Source organism: Brassica napus, chromosome C8, assembly GCF_020379485.1.
Source record: "Brassica napus cultivar Da-Ae chromosome C8, Da-Ae, whole genome shotgun sequence".
Lineage (NCBI taxonomy): Eukaryota > Viridiplantae > Streptophyta > Magnoliopsida > Brassicales > Brassicaceae > Brassica > Brassica napus.
Window position 1 is genome coordinate 21,595,524 of NC_063451.1, and position 23,909 is coordinate 21,619,432.

General features: G+C 34.2%; 2 protein-coding genes and 1 long non-coding RNA gene across 3 annotated transcripts; 1 reads left to right on the forward strand and 2 right to left on the reverse strand.

Moving 5' to 3' along the window:
* Positions 1 to 2,051: 2,051 nt before the first annotated feature.
* On the reverse strand, positions 2,052 to 3,809 carry LOC106430633 (eukaryotic translation initiation factor 4E-1). Its single transcript, XM_013871410.3, has 5 exons — positions 3,435 to 3,809; positions 2,723 to 2,888; positions 2,509 to 2,634; positions 2,354 to 2,419; positions 2,052 to 2,267 (listed from the first exon to the last, which is right to left on the reverse strand). Exons 1-5 carry the CDS (start codon positions 3,728 to 3,730, stop codon positions 2,217 to 2,219), a joined length of 705 nt encoding a protein of 234 aa, XP_013726864.1. The 5' UTR covers positions 3,731 to 3,809; the 3' UTR covers positions 2,052 to 2,216.
* A 5,580-nt stretch (positions 3,810 to 9,389) lies between these two features.
* On the reverse strand, positions 9,390 to 14,633 carry LOC111210639. Its single transcript, XR_002661947.2, has 2 exons — positions 9,811 to 14,633; positions 9,390 to 9,718 (listed from the first exon to the last, which is right to left on the reverse strand). It is a non-coding gene; the product is annotated as an uncharacterized LOC111210639 (long non-coding RNA).
* Positions 14,634 to 14,849: 216 nt separating this feature from the next.
* Positions 14,850 to 16,764, forward strand: LOC106430634 (trinucleotide repeat-containing gene 18 protein). Its single transcript, XM_013871411.3, has 4 exons — positions 14,850 to 15,185; positions 15,581 to 16,074; positions 16,154 to 16,252; positions 16,446 to 16,764. The coding sequence occupies exons 1-3, from the start codon at positions 15,101 to 15,103 to the stop codon at positions 16,244 to 16,246; spliced, it is 672 nt and encodes a 223-aa protein (XP_013726865.1). The 5' UTR covers positions 14,850 to 15,100; the 3' UTR covers positions 16,247 to 16,252; positions 16,446 to 16,764.
* The last annotated feature ends 7,145 nt before the right edge of the window (positions 16,765 to 23,909 follow it).

Consider the following 23,909-nt stretch of genomic DNA (forward strand, 5'->3'; position numbering starts at 1 on the left):
GACGGCCTTTTGATTTGTTCAGGCCTCCAAGATAGGGGAATAAAACTTTCCAAAGATACCAAAGTGTCAATGTATCATTGAAAAGACACCTACTCATGCATCATTGAAAGCAGGGATGGACACTTCGGTTATTTTCTCGCGGTTATTTTCTCGGTTCAGTTCGGGTTCGGTTTGATTAGTTAGGTTATAGTATTTTTTCAACTGAAGTAAACCATAGTTAGTTTGGTTTGGTTCGGTTTATATTCGGTTCGGTTTGTATTCAGCTCGGTTTTTTTGGATCGGTTTAATTAGATTCTTCTTAGTTTAATTTTTTTTAGAAAAATTATGTTTTACAACATAAATTATGAAAATATAAACTATGTGAACTAAATTTAATATAAAACTGAAACAAAAAACCTTTAAAAATCACAAAAGTATATACTCCCTCCGTTCGGGAATAGTTGACGTTCTAATGATTCTTTTTTTTGTGTCAATATACTTGACGTTTATGGAGTCCAATGCGAATAATGATAGAAGTTGATGTTTCTACCCTTGTAATATTAGCGTGACTTCTAGCATCTTTATGACTAAAAAACTAATCTAAAGCAATTGAAAAGGTTAAAAGCATCAGTTTTCTTAATGTTTGTGCAAAGCTGGAAAACGTCAAATAAAAAAAATACGGAGGGAGTATAAGAATTAAAACAAATAGAAGTTAATTAAAGTAAAAAAAAAGACATCATTAATTAATGTCTCTTATATCATTAAAATTAAAAAGACTGCAATGAATGAAATATTTTAAATCAAATATTTTGATGATTACATATTAGGTTAGAAGAATACATGTTAATGAATAAAAAATGGAAAATATATCGTTTAGTATTAGAATTTTAGTATATTGATATTGCTAATACTTTTAATTTAAATGATTACAAAAACACATCGGTTTTTCGGTTCAGTACAGTTTTAAACCGAACTGAACCGAACCATTCGGGTTGGAGAAATCTTCAACCGAGACATTGGTTTGGTTTGAATCGGTTTCGGTTCGGTTGGTTCGGTTTGACTCGATTCGGTTCGGTTTTTTTGCCCACCCCTAATTGAAAGGACGAATGTACCATTCTTGACAATTAAACAAGTAACTAGATTTTAACCCACATGTCCGTGCGGATATTTTTAATTTTATAAATGTATTTGATATTGTTACAAATGTTTTAATTTTTTTTTTGTTACTACATTAATATATTATTTTATAAAAAAATATTTGAATTTTTGGTAATATTTAATAAATTTTCTCAACAGATTTTGTTATACTTAAAAAAAATTATAATTAAACAAATTTATAGTTGTAGGTATAAAAGTTTAACCTATGTTAATAAATTTATTTTTTGTATAAAAATATTATATACTTAATAAATTTTAGTCTATTTTAATGATGAGTGATAATTTATTTAAATGAAAAAATTAATTTTTTTTTTGTTAATTTACCTATTTAATATTATTTTTCATATTTAATTCATATAACACTTCTATTTTTATATAATACATAATATAATTATAGAATTTAATAAAAATAGTATATAATTTTTATTTTCTTGTTTTATAATAAAATTTTAGTTAACATTGATTTATAATAATATTATATTAGTGATTACGAAATTAATTAATATTTTATTTTATAAAAATATTTAAATTTTAAGTAAGATTTTGTTAGATTTTTTCTCAAGAGATATTGTTATAATTAAGAAAATAATAATTTATAGTTAGTTTTGTTATTAATGTAAATAATCAAATATGTCACGTTAACTAATTCTTTAAGTGGTCGTATTATGATTTGTTAATAGTAAATAAAAATAGAATCCTAAATTAATAGCAGATGTTATAGAAAATTATTTAGGTTTTAATGGCTCAATAAGTCTTGAGGAGTTTTGTCAATTGAACTTATGTCAACTCCAGTAAATTTTTAACAAACGTCTGGAGAATCAATGAAAATAGTGAATTTCTATTCATTTTTTTTAACTTGCGCTATTTATAAGGAATATTTTTCAATGTATACTTCTTCCACATGAAAACCAATGGAACATCAAGAAGTCTGAATTTATAAAAGGTAAATTTTTATGACGACCATACAAATACATTAATAATACTAGTGTCAAGTCATGTTTTGAAAATGTAAATAGAAATCTCTCACATACAAAACTGTATTTGAAACGGTGTAAACATTTGAGAGAGTTGTTGGGGTTTCAAGCGGTGTAAGCGCTCTTCGCGCCCCTGTCCAGCTTCTTGGCATCCTCCTGAAGAAAAAAACAAACCAATACAGACAGTGAGATATTAAAAAAAAAACTTATGAATAAGTATTCAAAAGAAGCTCTCTTCTTACATGGATGATGAAACCGATGCTGTTGTTGTAATCAATAAACTCCTTCCATTGTCTCCCAATGCTCACCTGCAACATCAAAGGAAACACGAATTTTCAGGTCTTTTAGCCGGAAGAGAGACAATTTAACGTGTCTTTGTCAATAAATGATCTTTAACCTGAGCAGCTTCGTTGGAAGCATTTTTGGTCCAAATGGAAATCCTCTCTTGCTTTCCTCTAACGTTGACAACAGCTCCACATATCTCATCTCCATGGTCAAACTGTTCTCCAATCAACGCAAGCAACTACATGGAAAAAACAAAAACCCAATCAGACTCGAATGGATGGTGAAACAAGAATCATGTGGTCAAGTAAGAAGAATCAAAACCATACGGTGTAAAGCCAGGGCTTATCAGACTTCTCCTTCGGGAAGTTCATAGTCCATTTGCCTCCATTTGCACAAATAGGATCCTCCCACTTAGGTTCGATATTTTGTTTGAAACAGTAGAAGTCAGCTCCGCCAGCTAACTTGCTCGGACCCTTCATGTTATTGAACAGACTGCAACCAAAGTAAGATGAAATCAAATAGAGCCAAAGACAAGTCCTTAAATCCCATTGAGAGAGACTCACAAATCAAAAAGAAGAACACAAGAAAGTATGTACACACGCGACAAAATAAGACCGATGATTCCCTGGTTCAATGTCTTAACAAATATGACCTCAACATATAAGCAGTAGCTACAATTTCAAACACCATACAAGTAATACTTCAGAAACAGACAAGAACAGGTGAGTTCACGGAAGCTAACCCACCAACAAAGAACATAACTTTCCTCGAGAAAACATAATCTAGAGAAAACCCATGTCGTATAATCAATCATTTGTAAGAGCAAAAGATTGTTTTTTGTAAGGCCCGACCTCCATAATTCAAACACCAAACAAGTAATACTTCAGAAACAGACAAGAACAAGTGACTTCACTTAACCCAACAAGAAAGAACATAACTTTCCTCGAGAAAACATAATCTAGACAAAACCAAACTTAAAACCCATGTCGAAATAATCATTGTAAGAATAAATTATTAGTTTTTGTAAAAAGCCCTAACCTCCAGAACTCCTCGACGGTGGAGAAAGTGAACACGGATCGCAAGGAGCTTCCCCAAGTCGTCTGCTTTAGTTTAACAGAAGGGTTATCGAACCAGAAAGTCCACGAATGCTCCAACGGATGCGACTGCGGAACGGCGGATTTGCTCGATTCGTCTCCGTCTGTTTCGCCGCCGGCGATCTCTCCTTCCTCCGCATCGTCGCCTTCTTCATGGTATCGATCAATCGGATGGTCTGTAGGGTTAGGGTTCGCTTCTTCCGCAACGACAACAGGCTTGGAAGTGTCTTCTACCGCCATTGTTAAAACTTGCCTCTTCTCTCTTTCTTCTTCTCTCTAAACGATGGATGTACTACTTCTTCTTGCGTAGGGTTATTTAAGATACGACGTCGTATTCTAGCCTTCGGGCCTTAGTCTCGAAACTATAACGGGCCTTTTACAATTGGGCTTTGATTTCTTGAGGCACTGTCAGGAAAAAAATATAGTTTCAAAATAAACGTTTCAATGCAAATTTTATTAATAAGATTCTCTACTTTATTTTTTTATTAGTTGAAATATGGTTATGTGTATTAGTAATTTTGTTTTTATTTTGGAAATATACAAAATCATATGTTTTTTTAATCTGTGTGCATAAACTTAGAATGAAACGGAAGAAATACTTTTTACTGATGATGACAATCAATCAATCTATCTAGAGTGTTTGATTCAAGTCCAAGCCTCGCAACATCGTCCGTCAGACCCGTGATCTCCTTCTCTACGCTGATCGATCCCAAGTCTTTGCCTGACCTTCGTGAATCCAAACGCGAAGAAAAGGTCTGAAACAAGTGAATTCAAGCCTGATTGCTTCTGATTATCTTGAAGCCAACGTTGATCTCATGGATATTTTGATGGACGGGTGAGTGTTATTGGTCCGTTCTTATAATCTAAGTTGGTAGTTTCCGAATCAAGAGATTTCTCATTTTTTTATACCATTTATAATAGCTTTCCATGTTTTGTGTCAGGTTTGAGAATACGGACTTGGCTTTGCATATGGTGCTATGTTTAGGGAGTGCATCCGCCATCAGATTGTTGAGAAATGTGAGTTAGATTGTTTCATATTTCTTCAGCTTACTACCTGTGAAAGTGATCCATCTGTTCAAAGATATTTATGAAAATGGGTTTGATCCAAAATCATTTCCGTGGATTCAGATATGTTTTGGAGTCGGAGCATGTGAACAAGTTCTTTGATTACATATAGCTTCCTAATTTCGACATTGCTTCCGATGCTGCTGCAACTTTTAAGGTTCTAACAAGTTGCATTTTCTCACTTGAATCTTTTCCTGCTGCCACTATCAAGTGTCAACATGCAATTATAACTCCAACACCGTAATATGTTCTTGCAGGAACTGCTAACAAGGCATAAGTCTACTGTTGCCGAGTTTCTCACCAAGAATGAAGATTGGGTAAGTTTTTTTCTTACAACGTTCTGATCTTTGTCTGAAGGCAGCAGCATGAACTTTATGAATGATTAGACTTGAGTATAATTCTCAAACGTTTTTGGTTTTGCAGTTTTTCGCTGACTACAACTCAATGTGTGTGTTTGTGTGTTATTCTCGCTGACTGTCTTCTTCCTGTAAGTTACCATCTCTACTCTTTAAAGATTCCAACTTTTCAGCTCTGAAATCGTGTGTATGTGTTATTTTCTAGCTTTGAAAAGCTAATTCAATGGGTTTGGATAGTTATCATTGTCTTTTGTGTAAGTTAATATTTCTCTTCGATGGGTTTGAATATCAATTATCAGTTCGACAGCTAAAGCAGAGAGGTATATGGGGAATAAGAGGAAGCGAGAGAACAAAGGTACCTGCTCAACATGAAAACATCTGAACGCATGTCTATGGCTCTTCACAGTATCAGTACCTTTATATTGAACTTGAAGCTAGAATATCGTTATCTTACAAGAAGCTGCTGTTACAGGTCAATTACTTCCCATCAGGAATGACCCACCTGATGTCCAACTCCACCCGCAGTCTCCTCTCTCTCTCTCTCTCTCTCTCTCTCTCTCTCTCTCTCTCTCTCTCTCTCTCTCTCTTTCTCTCTCTCTCTCTCTCTCCATTTGTTTTGGTTATGTAACAGTTTATATTGTTGGAGGATGGAAAGTGAAGCCGGAGTGCTTCGGGTGTACAGACGTAGGAACTTTACAATTCCAACTAGAATTAGCTCAACAAAAAATCGTATTTTAGAAAACATGTCTGTTTCTTTAGATTAAGTGGATTTTGAATGTTCAATTTTAGTTTCATTTAGCTTCAGTGTTTTTGCTTAGCTGTGGGACCGAATTTCGTTTGAACTTATAACAAAATTTAATAATAATTATTCACTTATTGGAAAAAGTTAAAACGATTGTATGAATAATGAATATAGATATAATTACAATGCTGTTGTGTAAACAGTTTTTTAGAGTTTATATTGTTAGAGGATGGAAAGTGAAGCTGGAGTGCTTCGGGTTTACAGACGTGGGAACTTTACAATTCCAACTAGAATTAGCTCAACAAAAAATCGTATTTTAAAAAACATGTTGTTTCTTTAGATTAAGTAGGGGTTATTGGTTTTTTTATTTTAATGGATTTGAAAATCCGAACTAAATCTAGTGTTATTGGTTCTATGATTTTCAAATCTGTATTAAAATCATGTGTTATTGGTTTAATGATTCATAAATTCTATATCAAATCAAGTGTTATTCAATCGTACGGATTTACTAATATATTTGATTTAATAATGGATTTGAATGAATTTGTTTGGATTTTTTAGTTAAAAATACAAAGACTCAAATCCGAGGAAAAACCTCCGGATTTGCATATTTTACTTGGATTTATAAATACTATATGGATTTCTAAATCAATCAAAATATATAAACCAATAACAGGGTTATTGGTTTTTGTATTTTAATGGATTTAAAAATTCGAACTAAATCTAGTGTTATTGGTTCTATGATTTTCAAATATGTATTAAAATCATGTGTTATTGGTTTAATGATTCATAAATTCTATATCAAATCAAGCGTTGTTCAATCGTACGGATTTACTAATATATTTGATTTAATAATGAATTTGAATGGATTTGTTTAGATTTTTTAGTTAAAAATACAAAGACTCAAATCCGAGGAAAAACCTCCGGATTTGCATATTTTACTTGGATTTATAAATACTATATGGATTTCTAAATCAATCAAAATAGTGGATTTTGAATGTTCAATTGTAGTTTCATTTAGCTTCAGTGTTTTTGCTTAGCTGTGGAAACCGAATTTCGTTTGAAGTTATAACAAAATTTAATAATAATTATTCACTTATTGGAAAAAGTTAAAACGATTGTATGAATAATGAATATAAATATAATTACAATTCTGTTGTGTAAATTATTTTTTAGAGTTTTTAAAACTGAAAAAGTTTGAGAAACCTTTATGATACTTCAAAATTTTTATCCAATTGTTTTTAAAATACTAACATGTATTTATCTCAAAACATTTATGAATTTCAAACATGGAAAATAATAAAATCGAATTTAAAATTTACTTCTTAATAGTTTTTAAATGGAATTAAAATTAGGATTAAAATGTCTTACCAATTATACATATTAAGAAGGGTGGTTTTCAAAAAGAAAAAAGTAATTTGAAAATTTAAATAATAAATAGGGTATTTATCAAATTATCTCTTTTTATGTTTATTTTGATTTTGAATTAGATTCCATATTGGATTCTATCGGCCTTTGACAAGAATACCAAAATATATGCAAAGTTATAGTGAATCAAAAACTAAAACGTGGTCGGTGTGTTGGCGTTCATTGAAAAAGTGACCAATACACCCAACACCCACGCAGATATAATAATCAGTTTTTAAAACAATTTAACTTGCAAATGTTTTCCTTCAGTAACAGAGGCACATGTTGTGAAGAATAAAAGAGATTAACTCATTGGATGATCTGAAGGCCCTTTCTCAAAAAGAAAAAAAATTGATTGAATGATCTTGTATACAACACCAACAATAAAGAAGTAAGTTTTGAAGTTAAGATTAACAAACTAAAGGTATAAAAACATTTAAAAGAACAATATTTGATATATGTAACTTATCTTCACAGTAAGATGTATTATAGTTTGTTCCATGCTTAGGAACATCTATCCATGTCACAACAGATTTTGTAACCAAATAAGGCTAATAGGTTACTAATATGCTGTAAACAAAATATGATATTAAAGGGGGAGAATTTGCGAGATGTCTAAAATTGCAAAAGAATTTAAGTGCATGTCATTGATTTTGACATAATGTAATAACTAACATTTATGTCATTTATTATCCGGTTCTACCTTTTTTTTGTAATCATCCAGTGACTTTGTGTTGTTAGAGATGATGTGGCCAAAATAATATATGGTGAATAAGATACTTAAATATGATGTCAACAAAGTGAGATGTGGCTAAAATTTAGTGCACACTAATGACAACGACAGTGTCAAAGTCATCCACATCACTGTTTTTTTACTTTAATTAGTAAATCTATACTAAAATCAGTAAATTATAAACCAAATATAATCTATAACTGTTTTACTATATATTTAAAATTTATCAGCCATAGTATAGAACATACATATTAAATCCTACCCACACACTTAAATATTAACCCTAGACAAACCCCCTAGTTACTAAATCTAAACCCAAATATAATCTTAACCATATGTTGCGAGTGTACAATTCTATCTCAGTGACAAAGTACAACATCCAAAATACGGTAAGAACTATACATAATTAATCCACCCAACATACCCCTATTTGGTAAATCTAAACCCTAACCAGGAACTTATAAACCCAAATACAATCTATAAGATGTTTTCTAATATTACGCAAACTAAATCCTAATTAGGAACTTATAACATGACAGATTATTACATATATAAGAAATATGATAGAACTATTGCCTCAATTAGTATAGAATTATTGTCTCAAATTGACTTTGTAAATGCTTTAGAGAAGTTTTGATCATTGCGAATAAACTAATATAGTATAGAATATAGTATAGTACATTAATATAATGGTTTATTTGCTATCTAACCAAATTTGGTTTTAATCATTACACATAAACCAATATAGTATGAATTGCATATTACAATCAATCACACAATATGACAGAGAAAAGAACTATCAAATTTGAAGACATGACAAATTATTACATTTTAAAGAATAGTATAGAGATATGTCTCAAATAGTATGATACATGTATATAAAGCTACATTAAAGAATCGATACTATACTAATTTTTCATCGAATATAGTATAGACGGCGAGTTCATCTTCTTCAATTCATTTTTTTGACAGGCTGATACACATTCACTTGAATCGCCGTCATTATTCTTCACCACCATATAGAGATCATCTTCATCTTCTCTCTCTTTTTTGACACGGCGACATTTTTACCGATCCACCGTCGTTATTCTTCACCGCTATATATGTTAAGCATCGTGGATATTACACTACAAGAAAAAGTAGATATTGTGACAATATTTTTAGTCACAATATACAAATATTTTGTCACAAATTCTCTATTGTGACGAAAATGTGACTATTTCTTAACGGTCACAATAAAGTCGTCACAAATTTAATTGAGTCACAAGTATAGAGACGATTGCAATAGTGTTAGTTTTGTCACAAATTGTTACGTGATAAACGTAGTCACAAAACGACACAAAGAGTTACACAAAATTACGTTAGTAAATACGTCACAATTTGTAACATCATTCTTGTCACACATCCGTTGCAATTTATAACTAAATAGTCACTTAAATATTCGTGGTAATTATCAAATACTCACCAAATAATTTGGTTATGGCGTGGCTTTGTATTTTTTTAAAGAATTTTATATTAAAAATCAATTAGAAAAATTAATTTAATTTAATATTAAATAAACATGATTCTTTTTATAAATATTAAATTTATAAGAAAAAGAAAATTGTAACTAAAATATATTTTATTGATTATCTGAACCACATATTGGTTAACTGGTTACAAAAAATTAAGTTGGTACTAGATAACCAATTATAATACAAACCAAAGCAAAGAAAATTAGGGTAACACTGGTCTCCTTTGTCTCTATCAAACTACAGCAAACAATCGGCATTTGTAGATTCTTCTTCTGCCCTTGTCTACACCCCCGCTGTCCTTGTATTCTCCTGGCTTTTCATATTTTCCTGATGAAAGCCTCGAACAGGGTAGTCGCCAAATCTACGACGATGTATTGGCTCTATCTAGCTACATCGATCTGTATCCGAAATCTAACACCAAATAAAATCAAATCAACCAATCTGGAATCTGAAAAAATAACAAATCAAAATAGAAAGGAAATGAAACTGAGAGAGAGACATACATGAACTTGTTAATAACATTTGCATTACGTACGGATCAGTATAGTCGTCGAGAGGCAGTAGGGTCGTGAGTTTCTACCTTTAATGAGGGAGAAGAGCATGACACTGAATCTGAAACATTATAAATTAAAATCACAGAGAGATAAGGTGAAAGAAAGAGATGTTCTAAGGGATAAGAAAATGAGAGAGATAGAATCAAATGGATAACTGAAACAAAAAAAAAAGAATCAAGAGGATTGTTGATTTGTTTGGAGAAAGAGAGAAAAGTGTACGTGGAGGCTACACGAAATTAAAAAGAAAGAGACAGAAGAGTAAAATAGGGTTATGAGATAGAAGTATATTCTCAAAACGCAGTTACAAAAAAAAAGGTATATTCTCAAAACGTGGGATAACTAGATTAATGCCTAAAAAAAATGAAGCCAGAACGAGTTCTATATTCTCAAAACGTGGGAAAACTAAAATTGTTTTTTTTTTGTTAAAACTAGATTAATTTTGTTTAAGTATATTTAATGGTTATATGTTGGTGTAATGGTTTACGAATTAAATTTTATGATAATTTAAAAAAAAATTAAGACATAATTTAGAGTTTAGGGTATATGGTTGCATGAATTTGTTTAAAGTTGAAGGTTTGTTATTAGAGTTCGTGATTTAATTTCTATGACTAAAAGTCTAAGTTCAAGAGTAGAGTTATCTAGGGTATATGATTTGAAGTTTGTTTTTAGGGTTTGGTGTTAAGATTTATAAAAGATTAACATGCTGGTTTTTAAAAAGTGTATGTAAATTTAATTTATTTTAAAAAATAAAATTTATTAAGTTTTATATGTAAATGTTTAAAGTATTTGTATATAATTAGTGATTATATTTTTTGTTAAAAATTAGTGATTACGTTTTGTTTATTATTTATGATTTTAACTACAATGATTTAAAGTGTCGAAGGTTATCTTTTATTATTTAGGGTTTGGAGTTTGGGGATTACAATTTGAGGTTTAGCTTTAAAGTACGAGGTTATGCCCTTTTTCAAAAAAAAAAGAAGTACGAGGTTAAGGTTTTTAAATTAGAATTGAAAATTAAAAAAGTTGTATGAGTGTAAAATATTAGTTAAGTTTATAGTAATTATAATTTATTACTTTATGTGTAAGATTTAATTTTTATAACTTAAAGTTTGGAGTTTCCGGTATGGTGTTTGGAGTTTTGATTATAGATTTAAGATTAATGTTTGAATAAGATTAAATTTTGAGTGAATTGAGATGATATATGATTACAAACTTCAGTCACAGTGGGTGACATAATGGAAGTCGCGAAATTGTATCTAGTAGGGACGAGTTTTAGTCTCGATTCCGTAACATCATCTGTGACTAACCACTTCGTCACATATTTGTAACTTTTTGTAACGTTTTTTTGTTACTTATACATTCATCGCAATATTGTGACAAAATATTTACGATTTTGCGACAAAAAAATTTAGTCACTATCTAGTAAGTAAATAGTCACAATATTGTGACAAAACTTTTTGTCATAAAATTTAGTCACAATGTTCCCCTTTTTTTGTAGTGTTACCATGATGCGATAATTTCAATCTCATTTGCAAGAATTCAAAAACGAAAACAGAGTATGAAAGCAAAATCATGATTGTGAAACTGAAAATCAATGAGTTAAGAGAAGAAAAAAAATAAATGAAAGAGTTGGTCTGTCTACTCACCGTGTACACCTTAACAATTGTCTCTTATTTACCATAATTGGTTGTCATTCTTGTGAGAAGAAATCAATTCCAGAATAAATCTGGGAAGAAGACTTTCATCTTTTGCAAAGCCACCAAAAATAAATACATATGAAAGAGTGTGTGTTTTTCAAAGGGCCACGAGTTGTGTTTCAGTATTATTATTATTAAATCAATTTATTTTTTTTTTACAGGTTTCACCGGTTGCATGTGAGGGGCAATATGACAATATTATATATAAGAGGCAAGTTGTATAGGTAAGTTAGAGGCTTTAGATAGTGAATGAATTATAATTTGTTTGAAGATTATACAGCCCAATTCCCCTATTAAAAACAAGAGGACTTTCGGTTCAAAAAAACAAGAGGATACGAAAAATAGTTGTGGCTAACAAATAAAGCTGATAAGTATGAAAAATGACAAAAAGAAGAGTTCATCTAATTCCAACTGATGATGTAAAATAAGCTAAATAAAGAATAAAGAAAGAAGTCCAGATTTTTAAATTAATCTTATATGTAATTAAAATTGACACTTTTCAATCAAATAATAAAAAATCCGGTTATTACACTTTTAAATTATCATGCATATGTTTAAAGTTAGATTTTCATGCATATATTTAAATTTAAAGTGTCGTGCATATATTTAAAACTTGAATTTATTTTATAATAACCTCAAAATCAACTATGCAGAGCCATTAATTTGATTGTAGATCTCTGTATCATTAATACACATTTTATTTTCTAAATAATTGTGAAAAATGTTCTGAATTATAAAACCACAACAAAGCCATATTTAGACTTCAAAAAAAGAAAAAGAAATACAGAGATAAACTAATATTTAAATTTTAAGTTAATAAAAAATTATATTAAATATTTACTCTAACTATTTCAACTATTTTCGAAATAATATCCCGCCCGTAGGGTGGACCGGCCCTATTCTTTATATAAAAAGTTGGATTTGGTTCCTCCTAGGTTGTCCACGTAGGCGGACACATCACTAATTCGAGTCTTGAGAAGCCAACACGTATCCGCATTTTGAGTTTCATTAATTTGGAGTTAGAGATCATGTGGGCTTTTGGTGTAACTCATAAACATGCAGAATTATTGTTGTGTGGGCTATAGATCAAATTAAAAATAATATTTTTAACAATATACTTTTATATTTTAGTAAACAAATAATGTCGTGTTCTTCGTCTTATGAATACATCATAAAAACAGCTCTTATGATATTGTTGATATTCAATCCGATCATACCTGTATGACAAATTAATGTAAATCAATAGAATCGAGTTCGATGATTTTAATTGGATTTACATGTGTCGAAAATACAATACAATATTTTTATTTATTTTAATGTGTAAAATAGCCCATAAAAACCAAAAAAACTAGATGAACCAGTAGGTTTATAGTATATTAGTGAACGTACATATAAAATATATAATATTATATAGTGAATGAAAAATTGAATTTACTAAAGTGATATACATATACTGAGCATTTAACATATGAAGAATGTTTTAGCAAAAAGAAAACATAGGAATAATTATTTGCTTTACCTATTTACATCAATTTATTTTTTTAAGGTCCATGATTTTACGATAAATAGTGCTCCTATAATTATTTGCTTTACCCATTTACATCAATTTATTTTTTAAAGTCCATGATTTCACGATAAATAGTGCTCCTAACTTCTTTCTTTTTTCATACAATAGCACAAACATATTATTATATATTACTCATACTTAGCTATTTGAATAAACAAACACTCTGATATTTGAAAATTTTGAACGATTCCCTTTTTAAGGTAAACGGTTTTATTTCAAAGTATTAATACACCAATGCAAAAATATATTTTGCAAGATAATTACATGTATGTGCAGCATAAGCTCTTTATTACATATGATCATGGATTATATAAAAACGTCCATGCAATATTACCATTTAATTTAAATATATTGTTAATTTTTAACACTAGTTTTCACGGTATTAATAACTTCTAAATTAAAACCTATCTAATATATTCTAAATTTTTTTTAATAACGATAGACCGTATTCAATTTAAAGAGTGACAAGGAAGTTGAAGTATGACTTTCATTACGAGAAAACTATCACATTTTAACTAAAACATACATAGACCAAACTACTCACACTAACAAAATGTTGCTTTGGCTTAGATAATATATAAGCTTTTCCTTAACATATTTCTCTGGCATGATCATTGCATTTTTATACGCGGACATCATTAATCTTATTATATTAGATTGTTCTTCGTAGAATAGTGAAAGTTACTGTCATTTTAATTTAGTCCAAAAATATTTATTAAAAATAACAACATGATCTCCGAATTTTATTTATTTATTTTTGTTTATAATATCGTTTTCCATCTACAATTTTTTTATAAAAATGCTTCATAAAATTAGTGTAAATTCATATAAAATAATTTTTTTCTAACTTTTCGCCCTACGGACTCACCCTAGTGACATATAGAGTAGACTGATGATTGTAGACCGTAGTATACTCCACGAGAATTTTTTTTTTTTTTTTTTTTGCTAACCATAAGGTATGTCAGCAAAAGTCCAACTAATCTCCCAGGACAGTCTCTAAAATTCTTAATAAACTAGAGACATGATTTCATTATTGTTTGGCTAAACAAAAATTTAGTTATCGATTGAAATCTAACTCAAAAGAACCAACCCTTTTCAAGTCAACTCTTACCGCCACTACCTAAATGGTATGAGCATCCAATATTGTATTATCTGGAAGCTACAAAATAACATGTCAAACGAGGGTTTAGAGACCTTTACGTGACTAGTAATTTACCGATTAATTAATTTATGTGAATCTGTCTGCATAAATAATTTATAATTAGAGGTAGTAACGAGATGTCTGACATGGCCAACTCACAACCACTTAACTGTTGTCCCCACTCTCCCCATATAATTTGTCCTAACTGCCATAACACAATAACAATTTGAATAGACAACCTATTTTATTTTGTTTTCTTATTAACGCTGGTTTTTTGTTTATTTAATTATACCGACAGTAGTCACATTACCAACTGCAACTTCAGTAAGATCATGTTGTATCTGTAGCTCCACCAAATTGTTGTTTTTGGCTCTATTTTAATAAAATAGACGATATTACTGCAGCCTTCAGTAATGCAATGAATCAAATGAAAATTATCACCCCAAATTGCAGGATTGTGGCTTCAAAACCGAAACACACTCATTATCGTTTGGTGTCTATATTAACACATTTTAATAAGACGTTCATAATCGAGTTTGTACATCACTTAAAATTAGTAAAACGGTTCAAACGCGGATAACAAAACGAAACAAACGCGGAAAGAAATACAAAAAAAAAGAGAGTGTGATTTGGCAGTAAATGTGAATGAAGTAAAGAAACCACACATAGTTTCCCACTTACCCCATTTGAGTTTCGAAACTTTACGGCTCACCACCACCAAAACAAAGACGCGCTTTTTGTTTTCTTCTAGATTAACCGAGAGAAAAGAGGAAGAGACAACCCACGATCCTCCATAGCTGTACAGAGAAAAAAGAAAAACCCTAATCATCAATCATGCCTTCTGGTGCTAAGAAAAGGAAAGCCGCCAAGAAGAAGCAGGAAGAAGCCTCTTCTACTCTCAAACCCAACAACAACCATGGTGAAAGTTTCCATCTTTTTTTCACAACCCCATCTTTTTGTCCGTCTGTTGTAATTCAATTATTCAATCACACACACTCACGTTTGGGTCTATTCTTCAAAAAGTTTGGATTTTTATTGTTGTGCTCATTTGAATCCAATCAAATGGGTATCTTTTCTTTTTAATCACTCACTTTTTTTTTCCTGGCTAATTCTTGCATACTGGATCACTTTAGGATAGTTTTATGATTGAAAGTTTATACCTTTTGCTGTTTTCTGTGGATCTGTGATGCTTTGTTCCAGTTTGATTCTCTAGACTGTGGATTTGACTTGAAGTAGAGTCAATAAGTCACTCTTTCTTGTGTGATATTATTATTGTTTGTCTGTTCTGAAGCTGATTAGATTTGTTAAAAGCAGGAACTACTGAGGAAGAAGGCGTCAGAGTCGTAAAGGAAACAGGGCTGGATACTGACGAGCGTATAGAGATCACTGATTCAAGCCATGATCATGACAAGAGCTCTAGCAGTCGCAGTAGTGGTAGCAGCAGCAGCAGCTCGGATGATGAGTCTCAGGAAGTCAAGAGGGAAGATGGTGATAAGGAGGAGACTCAAGTTATTATTACACCTGTTCCAGTTGCTGGAGATGCTCCGTTCATCATTGGTTCTACTGCTAATGCGATTGTAGAGAACACCGGTTTGATGGATTCGACTACACCCAGCGATCCAAACACTGAGAACATTGTCGAGATCTCCTCTGTTGATTCGGTACTCTCAAACGAGCCTGCCGCTGAAGTTTCTGATGAGAGTAAGCAGGCGTCTTCAAGTACAACTGGCTCTGATAAAAAAGAATCCAAAAGTGGTGTTCCTGAAGGCAGCAAAGAGTCTGAGGTTGTCATTTTTCATGAGGAAGAGGTGATTCTCATTGTTAACCTATTTGATTTGCTGTCTCTTATGTTTACCAATAAAAGACTAAACTCAGTTGCTCTCTCAGGCTCCCGTGCGACCAACACATGGAGTTGCGCAAAGAACCTCATGGTTAAGTTGCTGTGGTTTGTTTGATGTGATGACAGGATCCAGTAGATAAACTCAGGTAACCTCCCCAAACTTCTTAGCTAATGTATGTGATCCACTTAGAACTGAGAAATAGAGTACCATTACCATCTGAAAGCTATTCTTTGATCAACGGCACTGTCATGTGGAGCTGCGTGTAAAAACAGGATTAGCCTAAATTCTGATTTGCTTGTTGATGACTTTGTTGACCCTCCTGTTTTGTTCTTTCGCAGAAACTTGAGTCGCCTTTAAACTCCCAAACTGCAACAATATGCTAAAATTTCAGGAACTTGGATGAATGGCTCTCTTTCACTTAAGACTTAAAATTACATCTTTTCTCATATGAAATAGAACTCAGCTTCTAGTAGTAGTCTTCATTAGCAGGCATGTCCCTTTCGCTCTGTACCATTACTTGTCTATTGTTGTGTTTTGTTCTCTGAAGTTGTGAGACTTTGAGACTGTTGTTGGCCAATCTAATGTATGATTGTTTCACTACACAATCGAATTTGTTGTAGCATATAGCTTACTAAAATCAGAACTAGTTGATTCCTATTCCACTTCTAACTCTAGTTTAGGATGAGCTTCTCTCAATTATGTGTGAAAAGAAAGTTTCCATTGGGCTTTTTTGGTTGGAAATTTCTGGTAAGGAAGACTCAAAACGCTTGAATCAATGGTTTCCATGAAATATAAATGCTTCAATCAAAATACGCATATAGCATTCCAGAGGCAGACAACCACATACACACACCATACGTTAGAATTCAAGCCTCCGTATTTTTTTCACTAGTTTTGATTTTATGTAAGAAGTAGTTTCTTAATGAATTTTCAGTTTAATATCAAATACAACGAAAAGACGTTTATGACAAAAATATACTTCACATACAAAGTGACTACAACACAACATAGGGTCTTCAACGGGCACTTCTGGTGACATTTTTGGGCTTGTTTTGGACAGAACTCTTACATAAACCACTTGTGTATGTGTAGAGAGAAGATATGTCCAATCACAAATCCGCAGAACTGATAGGTTTTAGTTATCTGTAACTCAATGACAATGGAATACTTCTTTATTATTACAGCTAGTGTAATCTAAAGCAATACTCTCATAGCGAGTAAGCTCTCATCACCAGTCTCATGGCGACTCTGAATTCTAGACTCATAGCGTCTAAGAACAAACAACATCAAGCATACCTCTTACTCTCTCTAACTTACTTCTTATAACACTCTCGTCACAGACTCATAACAAACTAACCGCAAACCCTCTCTCTCCATCAGAGTCTTCGCTTCTTCTCTTCTTTATTTCGAACTTCCAACGGTCCTTGCCATGTCACTCCTTTCCTTCTCCACAATTACTTCTTTTCCTTTCTTCTTCCTGAAGTAAGCCTTTTTGAACCTATCAATACTTCCCCCAACAAAACCAAGCTTGCCCTCAAGCTTGTAATCTGGAAACTGCTCGACGAATTCCTGATAAGGCAACCAAGTGTTCTCAGCACTAGATTTACCCACCCACGTTACCAGTAGCTCCAACACTGTTGCAGGTTCCAATTCAATCTGGTCCGGTCCCAAACGCACCTGAGGCAACTCTAACACTTGTTCCTGAGGATTTATGGCCAACTTCAGGTGAGAGACATGAAATACCGGATGTATCTTGGATGATGCCGGCAACAACAACTTATAAGCTGCATTACCGATGCGTTCCTCCACCTGATAAGGTCCATAATATTTCGCCGCTAACTTCTGACAGAATCTTTTCACCACTGACTGTTGCCGATAAGGCCTCAACTTAAGATACACCATATCTCCCACTGCAAAATGGACATCTCGTATGTGCTTATCTGCTTGTTCCTTCATGACTTGTTGCGGTCGAGCTAAAGTATTCTTCAATGTTACTAACATTTCATCTCGCGCAAATAGCGACTGTTCCAACTCAAAATTATTTGTGGATCCTGGTTCAAATGGTAACAATGAAGGAGGATCACGACCGTAAAGAACTTTAAACAGAGTCGCCTGCAGAGCACTGTGAAACATGGTGTTGTACCAGAGTTCTGCCCAAGATAAGAATTTCGACCATGTACGCGGATGTTCAGAAGCAAAACAACGCAGATACGTCTCAAGACATCTGTTTAGAACCTCAGATTGTCCATCGGTTTGAGGATGGAAAGCAGTACTATACTTGAGCTTTGTGTCTGCCAATCTGAAGGTCTCTGTCCAGAGAGTGCTTAAGAAGATTCTATCTCGATCCGAAGTAATGCTCCTTGGGAACCCATGTAGTCTCACAATATCTCTTATAAAAGCCCTCGCCACATTTTCTGAAGTAAACGGGTGATGTAACGCAATGAAATGCGCATATTTACTTAACCTGTCAATGACCACCAATATCACATTCACACCATTTGAAGTCGGTAATCCTTCGATGAAATCCATCTTTATATCTTCCCATACTCTCTCCGAAATTGGCAAAGGTTGAAGCAGACCTGCTGGAGATAAAGTTGAGTGTTTGTGTGTTTGACAAATACCACAGGTCGCCACATATTCCTGCACTGTTTGATACATCTTGTTCCAGTAAAATGATCGTTGGACACGCTTTAATGTCTTCAATACCCCTGAATGCCCTTCCACTTTACTGTCATGACACTCAGATAAAATCACCGGAATAAACTTTGAAGATGCCGCAATCACTAGCCTCTGTTTAGACCACAATCTGCCATCACTGACCCTTAACTTCCCTGACTGTAATGTTCCTTGTTGCAGTTTGTTTATTGTCTGTTGAATGTAAGGGTCATGTGCACATTCTTTATCCAGATCTTGCCATTGCAGCGCCGAAGGCATCGTTAGAGCCAACAACAATGAAGACACCGACATACAACGAGATAAGCCGTCAGCCGCTTTGTTCTCACACCTTGGTTTATAGGAGATCTCAAAGTCGAACCCAATTAGCTTTGTCAACCATTTCTGATATTGCAAATTAACTTCTTTCTGTTCCAGCAAAAACTTCAAACTTCTATGATCTGTACGCACCTCAAATCTGCGACATATCAAATAATGTTTCCATTTCCTTACCGCCATGACAATGGCCATCAACTCTCTTTCATATGCTGGTTTTAACTGTTCTCTGTCTGAGAGAGCATGGCTGAAATATGCTACCGGTTGATTGTCTTGCATTAGAACTGCTCCAACTCCCACTCCTGAAGCATCAGACTCCAAAACAAACTTCTTATTGAAATCCGATAAAGCTAACACATGTGCTGAAACCATTGCTTTCTTCAATGTCTCAAACACCAACTGCGTTTCCTTCTTCCAATCAAACTGATCTTTCTTCAGAAGTGTTGTCAACGGTCTAGCCATCACTCCATAATGTCTGATGAAACGTCTATAGTAGCCAGTCAATCCCAAAAACCCTCTGAGTTGTTTGATAGTCTTTGGAACTGGCCATTGATTCATTGCCTCTGTTTTCAAGCTATCCGTTGCTACTCCTTTTTTTGAAATGATATGACCCAGATAGTCTACTTGCGAAGTCCCAAAGGAGCATTTCTTCTTATTGGCAAATAGCTTCTGACCTCGCAGCACTTGTAATACCAATCTCAGGTGTTCCACATGTTCTGACATATTCTTGCTGAAGATTAGGATATAGTCAAAGAACACAAGAACAAATTTGCACAGAAATGGTTTGAAAATTTGGTTCATCAGCTCTTGAAACATTGCTGGAGCGTTAGTTAAGCCAAATGGCATAACCAAGAATTCGTAATGGCCCTCCAAGGTTCTGAAAGCAGTCTTCTTAATATCATCTTCAGCCATTCGAATTTGATGATAACCTGAGCGCAGATCCAATTTAGTGAAAACCGCAGCTGCATGTAATTCATCCAGCAACTGATCGATGACAGGAATGGGGTATTTATCAGGGATCGTCACTCGGTTAAGAACTCTAAAATCAATGCAAAAGCGGAAAGAACCGTCCTTCTTCTTGACTAGTAGTACTGGACTTGAAAAAGGACTGTTACTCGCTCTTATTATCCCTGATGAGAGAATTTCTGTCACCATTTGTTCCATCACAATCTTGCTTGCATGAGGATACCTATACGGTCTCACTGAGACTGAAGATATTCCCGGTTTAAACACGATAGAATGTTCTTTTCCCCTGAAAGGTGGTAAGCCTGTAGGAATGGCAAAAACATCTTCGAATTCCTCCAACAGCGAAGTTAAGAGTGAACTCGTGGTGCAAGATTCTGACGGATGATTCTCTGGTTTCATGGATGTAACGCTCGAGGAATACAACAACACTCCACCTTCTTGATGTTTTCCAAAATATATTGGAGCTAGTGACTTAAAAGAGAGCTTATTACAGTGCAGGGACTCATCGCCGTACAATGTAACTCACTTCCCTTCATAAACAAATGACCATACTTGTTGCTTCCAATCAACCACGCATGTGCCAAGTGTTTCCAGCCACTGAACTCCAAGGATTACATCCACGTTTCCCAGTTCTAAAGAGATGAAGTCCGACGTGAAATTGGTTTGATTAAGCATTAGTGTAAAAGCCTTGCAAGTTCCCCATGCTCTGAATGTAACACCATTGCCCAATAACACGTCAAGGCTGCTATCATCACAAACTTTCAAGTGCAGCCTGTCCACAATCTTTGGAGAAATGAAATTGTGCGAAGCTCCGCTATCGAGCATGACTATCACCTCTTTGTTGTTAATACAACCTCTCAGCTTCATTGTCCTTAGTGAGTCCAAACCGAAGAATGAATTCAAAGACAATGTATGAAGTTCTTGATCATAACACGTAACACTCCACTGGTCTTCCTCATCTCCCGTGTTCTGATCAACTACTTCGAGCTGTAGACCGTTGATTACTGTCATAACGCGTAAAGCTCTGTTTGGACATTCTGACCTGTGCGTTACAGACCACTGAGCTTTACAGCGAAAACAAATCTTCCCTTCTCTCATTTTATCAAGCTCGGCGTCAGTGAATTGTTGCCGAGGACGAACTGTGTTCCTCCCTGCTTGATTCTCTTTGTTTCCACTCGTGTCCTGAAGTTTAGGAAGAGCTCCATTGTTGTGAACTCTGCCTCTTGATTGAAAATGTTGTGTCCCTTGTTTGGTATCTTCCTTCTTCACCCCACTCACCACCTTACAAAAGACACTTGTTTCCATTCTCAGTACCGCTGCTATGAATTGCGGTAAGCCTTGAGGATCCTTCATTCTTATCACTTCTTTCATCTCATGCGTCAATCTATTGTAAAATATCCTCTCCAAGTGTTTATCATCCAGCCCCGAAACTTGAGAAGAAAGTTCTTCAAACTCCAAAACATAATCTGCCACTGATCCAGTTAGTAAAGAGTTGCAGACTACCATTTTTGTCTTCTGAATCTGTTTCAAGTAAACCATTAGAAAAGGTTCATTGTGACTTATGGGGTCCAAGTCCCGTAGTGTCGTCTCAAGGATTTAAGTACTATGTGATATCTGTAGACATTTATTCAAGATTCACTTGGTTTTATCCTCTAAAGTGCAAATCTGAGTTCTTTTCTGTCTTTACTCTCTTTCAAACGATGGTAGAGAATCAATTTCATCACAAGATAATGCAGTTTCAGTCAGATGGAGGGGGAGAGTTCATTAACAAGCCGTTCCTCACTCACTTGTCTCAATGTGGCATCAAACACTTGATATCTTGTCCACATACACCGCAACAGAACGGAGTGTCTGAACGAAAGCATAGGCATATCACAGAACTTGGCATCACTATGCTCCTTCACAGCAAAGTTCCTCAAGAATTATGGGTTGAGGCGTTTTTCACAGCGACTTTTCTTGGGAATCTCCTTCCTTCATATGTTCTTTCTGAGTCTATGAGTCCGTATGAAGCTTTACATGGAAAGCCTCCAGTTTACACCGCGTTAAGGGTTTTTGGATGCAAGTGCTATCCTTATCTGAGACCGTATATGAAGAACAAACTTGATCCTAAATCTCTTCCATGTGTATTTCTTGGATACAATGAGAAGTATAAAGGATATCGTTGTTACTATCCTCCAAGTGGCAAGGTTTATATCAGTCGCCATGTTCTGTTTGAAGAAAGTAACTTCCCATATTCTGATATGTTCAAGAAGTTTCACAAATCATCCTCTTCTCCACTGCTTAATGCTTGGAGAAAAGCTTACATCAGTAAAGATGATGTGTCTCCTGTTGGATCAAGTGAATCTTTTACTCTTCGTGAAGAAGAGTTTCCACCTTTGAGAAAACACTGTCAACCTCAACAGCATGATGCTGCACCTATCCCAAACTCTCCGTTGTTGCCCTTGAACGGAGAAGAAGATGACATGTTTACTTCTGATACAAACAGTGATGATAATGCTAATGTTCCGGAAGCAGTTATTCCAGCTCCCCTTGTTCACTCCATGACTACTCGAGCACGGTCTGGAATCATGAAGCCTAATCCTCGGTATGCTTTGTTCACTGTCAAGTCTCCTCTTTTTGAACCAAAATCTGTGAAAGCTACGTTAAAAGACAAAGGGTGGACTAAGGCAATGAATGTTAAAATGGATAACATGAAGGAGACTGAAACATTTGAGCTAGTTCCACCAAAAGAAGGACATGATCAAATTGATTGTGGGTGGATATACAAAACAAAACTTAATGCAGATGGTACTCTACTCAAGCAGAGAGCTCGTTTGATTGCCCGGGGGAATCAACAGGAAGAGGGTATTGATTTTCTTGAAACTTTCAGCCCTGTGGTTCGTACAGCTACTATTAGGACTGTTCTTCATGTTGTTGTGACCAAAGGGTGAAACATAGGTCAGTCAGATGTTCAGAACACTCTCCTCCACGGTGAACTAAAGGAAACGATATATATGACTCAACCTCCTGGTTTTGAAGATCAAACAAGAACAGACTATGTATGCAAGCTGAAGAAGGCAATTTACGGACTCAAACAAGCTCCACGTGCTTGGTTTGATAAGTTCAACAACTTTCTGTTGGAGTTTGGCTTTGAGTGCAGCTTTCCTGATCCATCTTTGTTTATCTATCACCGTGGATCGGATGTGATCTATCTTTTGCTTTATGTCGATGACATGATCATTACAGGCAATAACAATGTGCTGCTTGAAGCTCTTCCCAGTCATCTGAATACAGAGTTCAGAATGAAAGACATGGGGGATGTTCACTACCTCCTTGGAATTCAAGTTCATCAGGTCGCAGAGGGACTCTTCCTTAATCAGTCAAAGTATGCGCATGATCTTCTTATCACTGCAGGCATGCAAGACAGTGCACCTATGCCAACTCCACTGCCAATGAAGCATGATAATCTTCAAGGTCAGGATGAAGTCTTCTCTGAACCCTCTCATTTTCGAAGTCTTGCTGGGAAATTGCAGTATCTTACTCTTACCAGACCAGACCTACAGTTCTCAGTGAACTATATTTGTCAAAAGATGCATCAATCTAGCGTCTCCGACTTCAATCTCTTGAAACATATCTTGAGATATGTCAAAGGCACAGCAGAAATGGGGATTAGCATCAAGAAAGGTTCGGATTCAACTCTTGTCTGCTACAGCGACAATGATTGGGCTGGTTTCAAGACAACAAGACGCTCCACTGGTGGTTTCTGTACGTTTCTCGGTCAGACATCATCTCTTGGTCCGCAAAAAGGCATGATACTGTGTCCAAATCTTCTACTGAAGCAGAATACAGAACGATGTCGTTCACTGCAT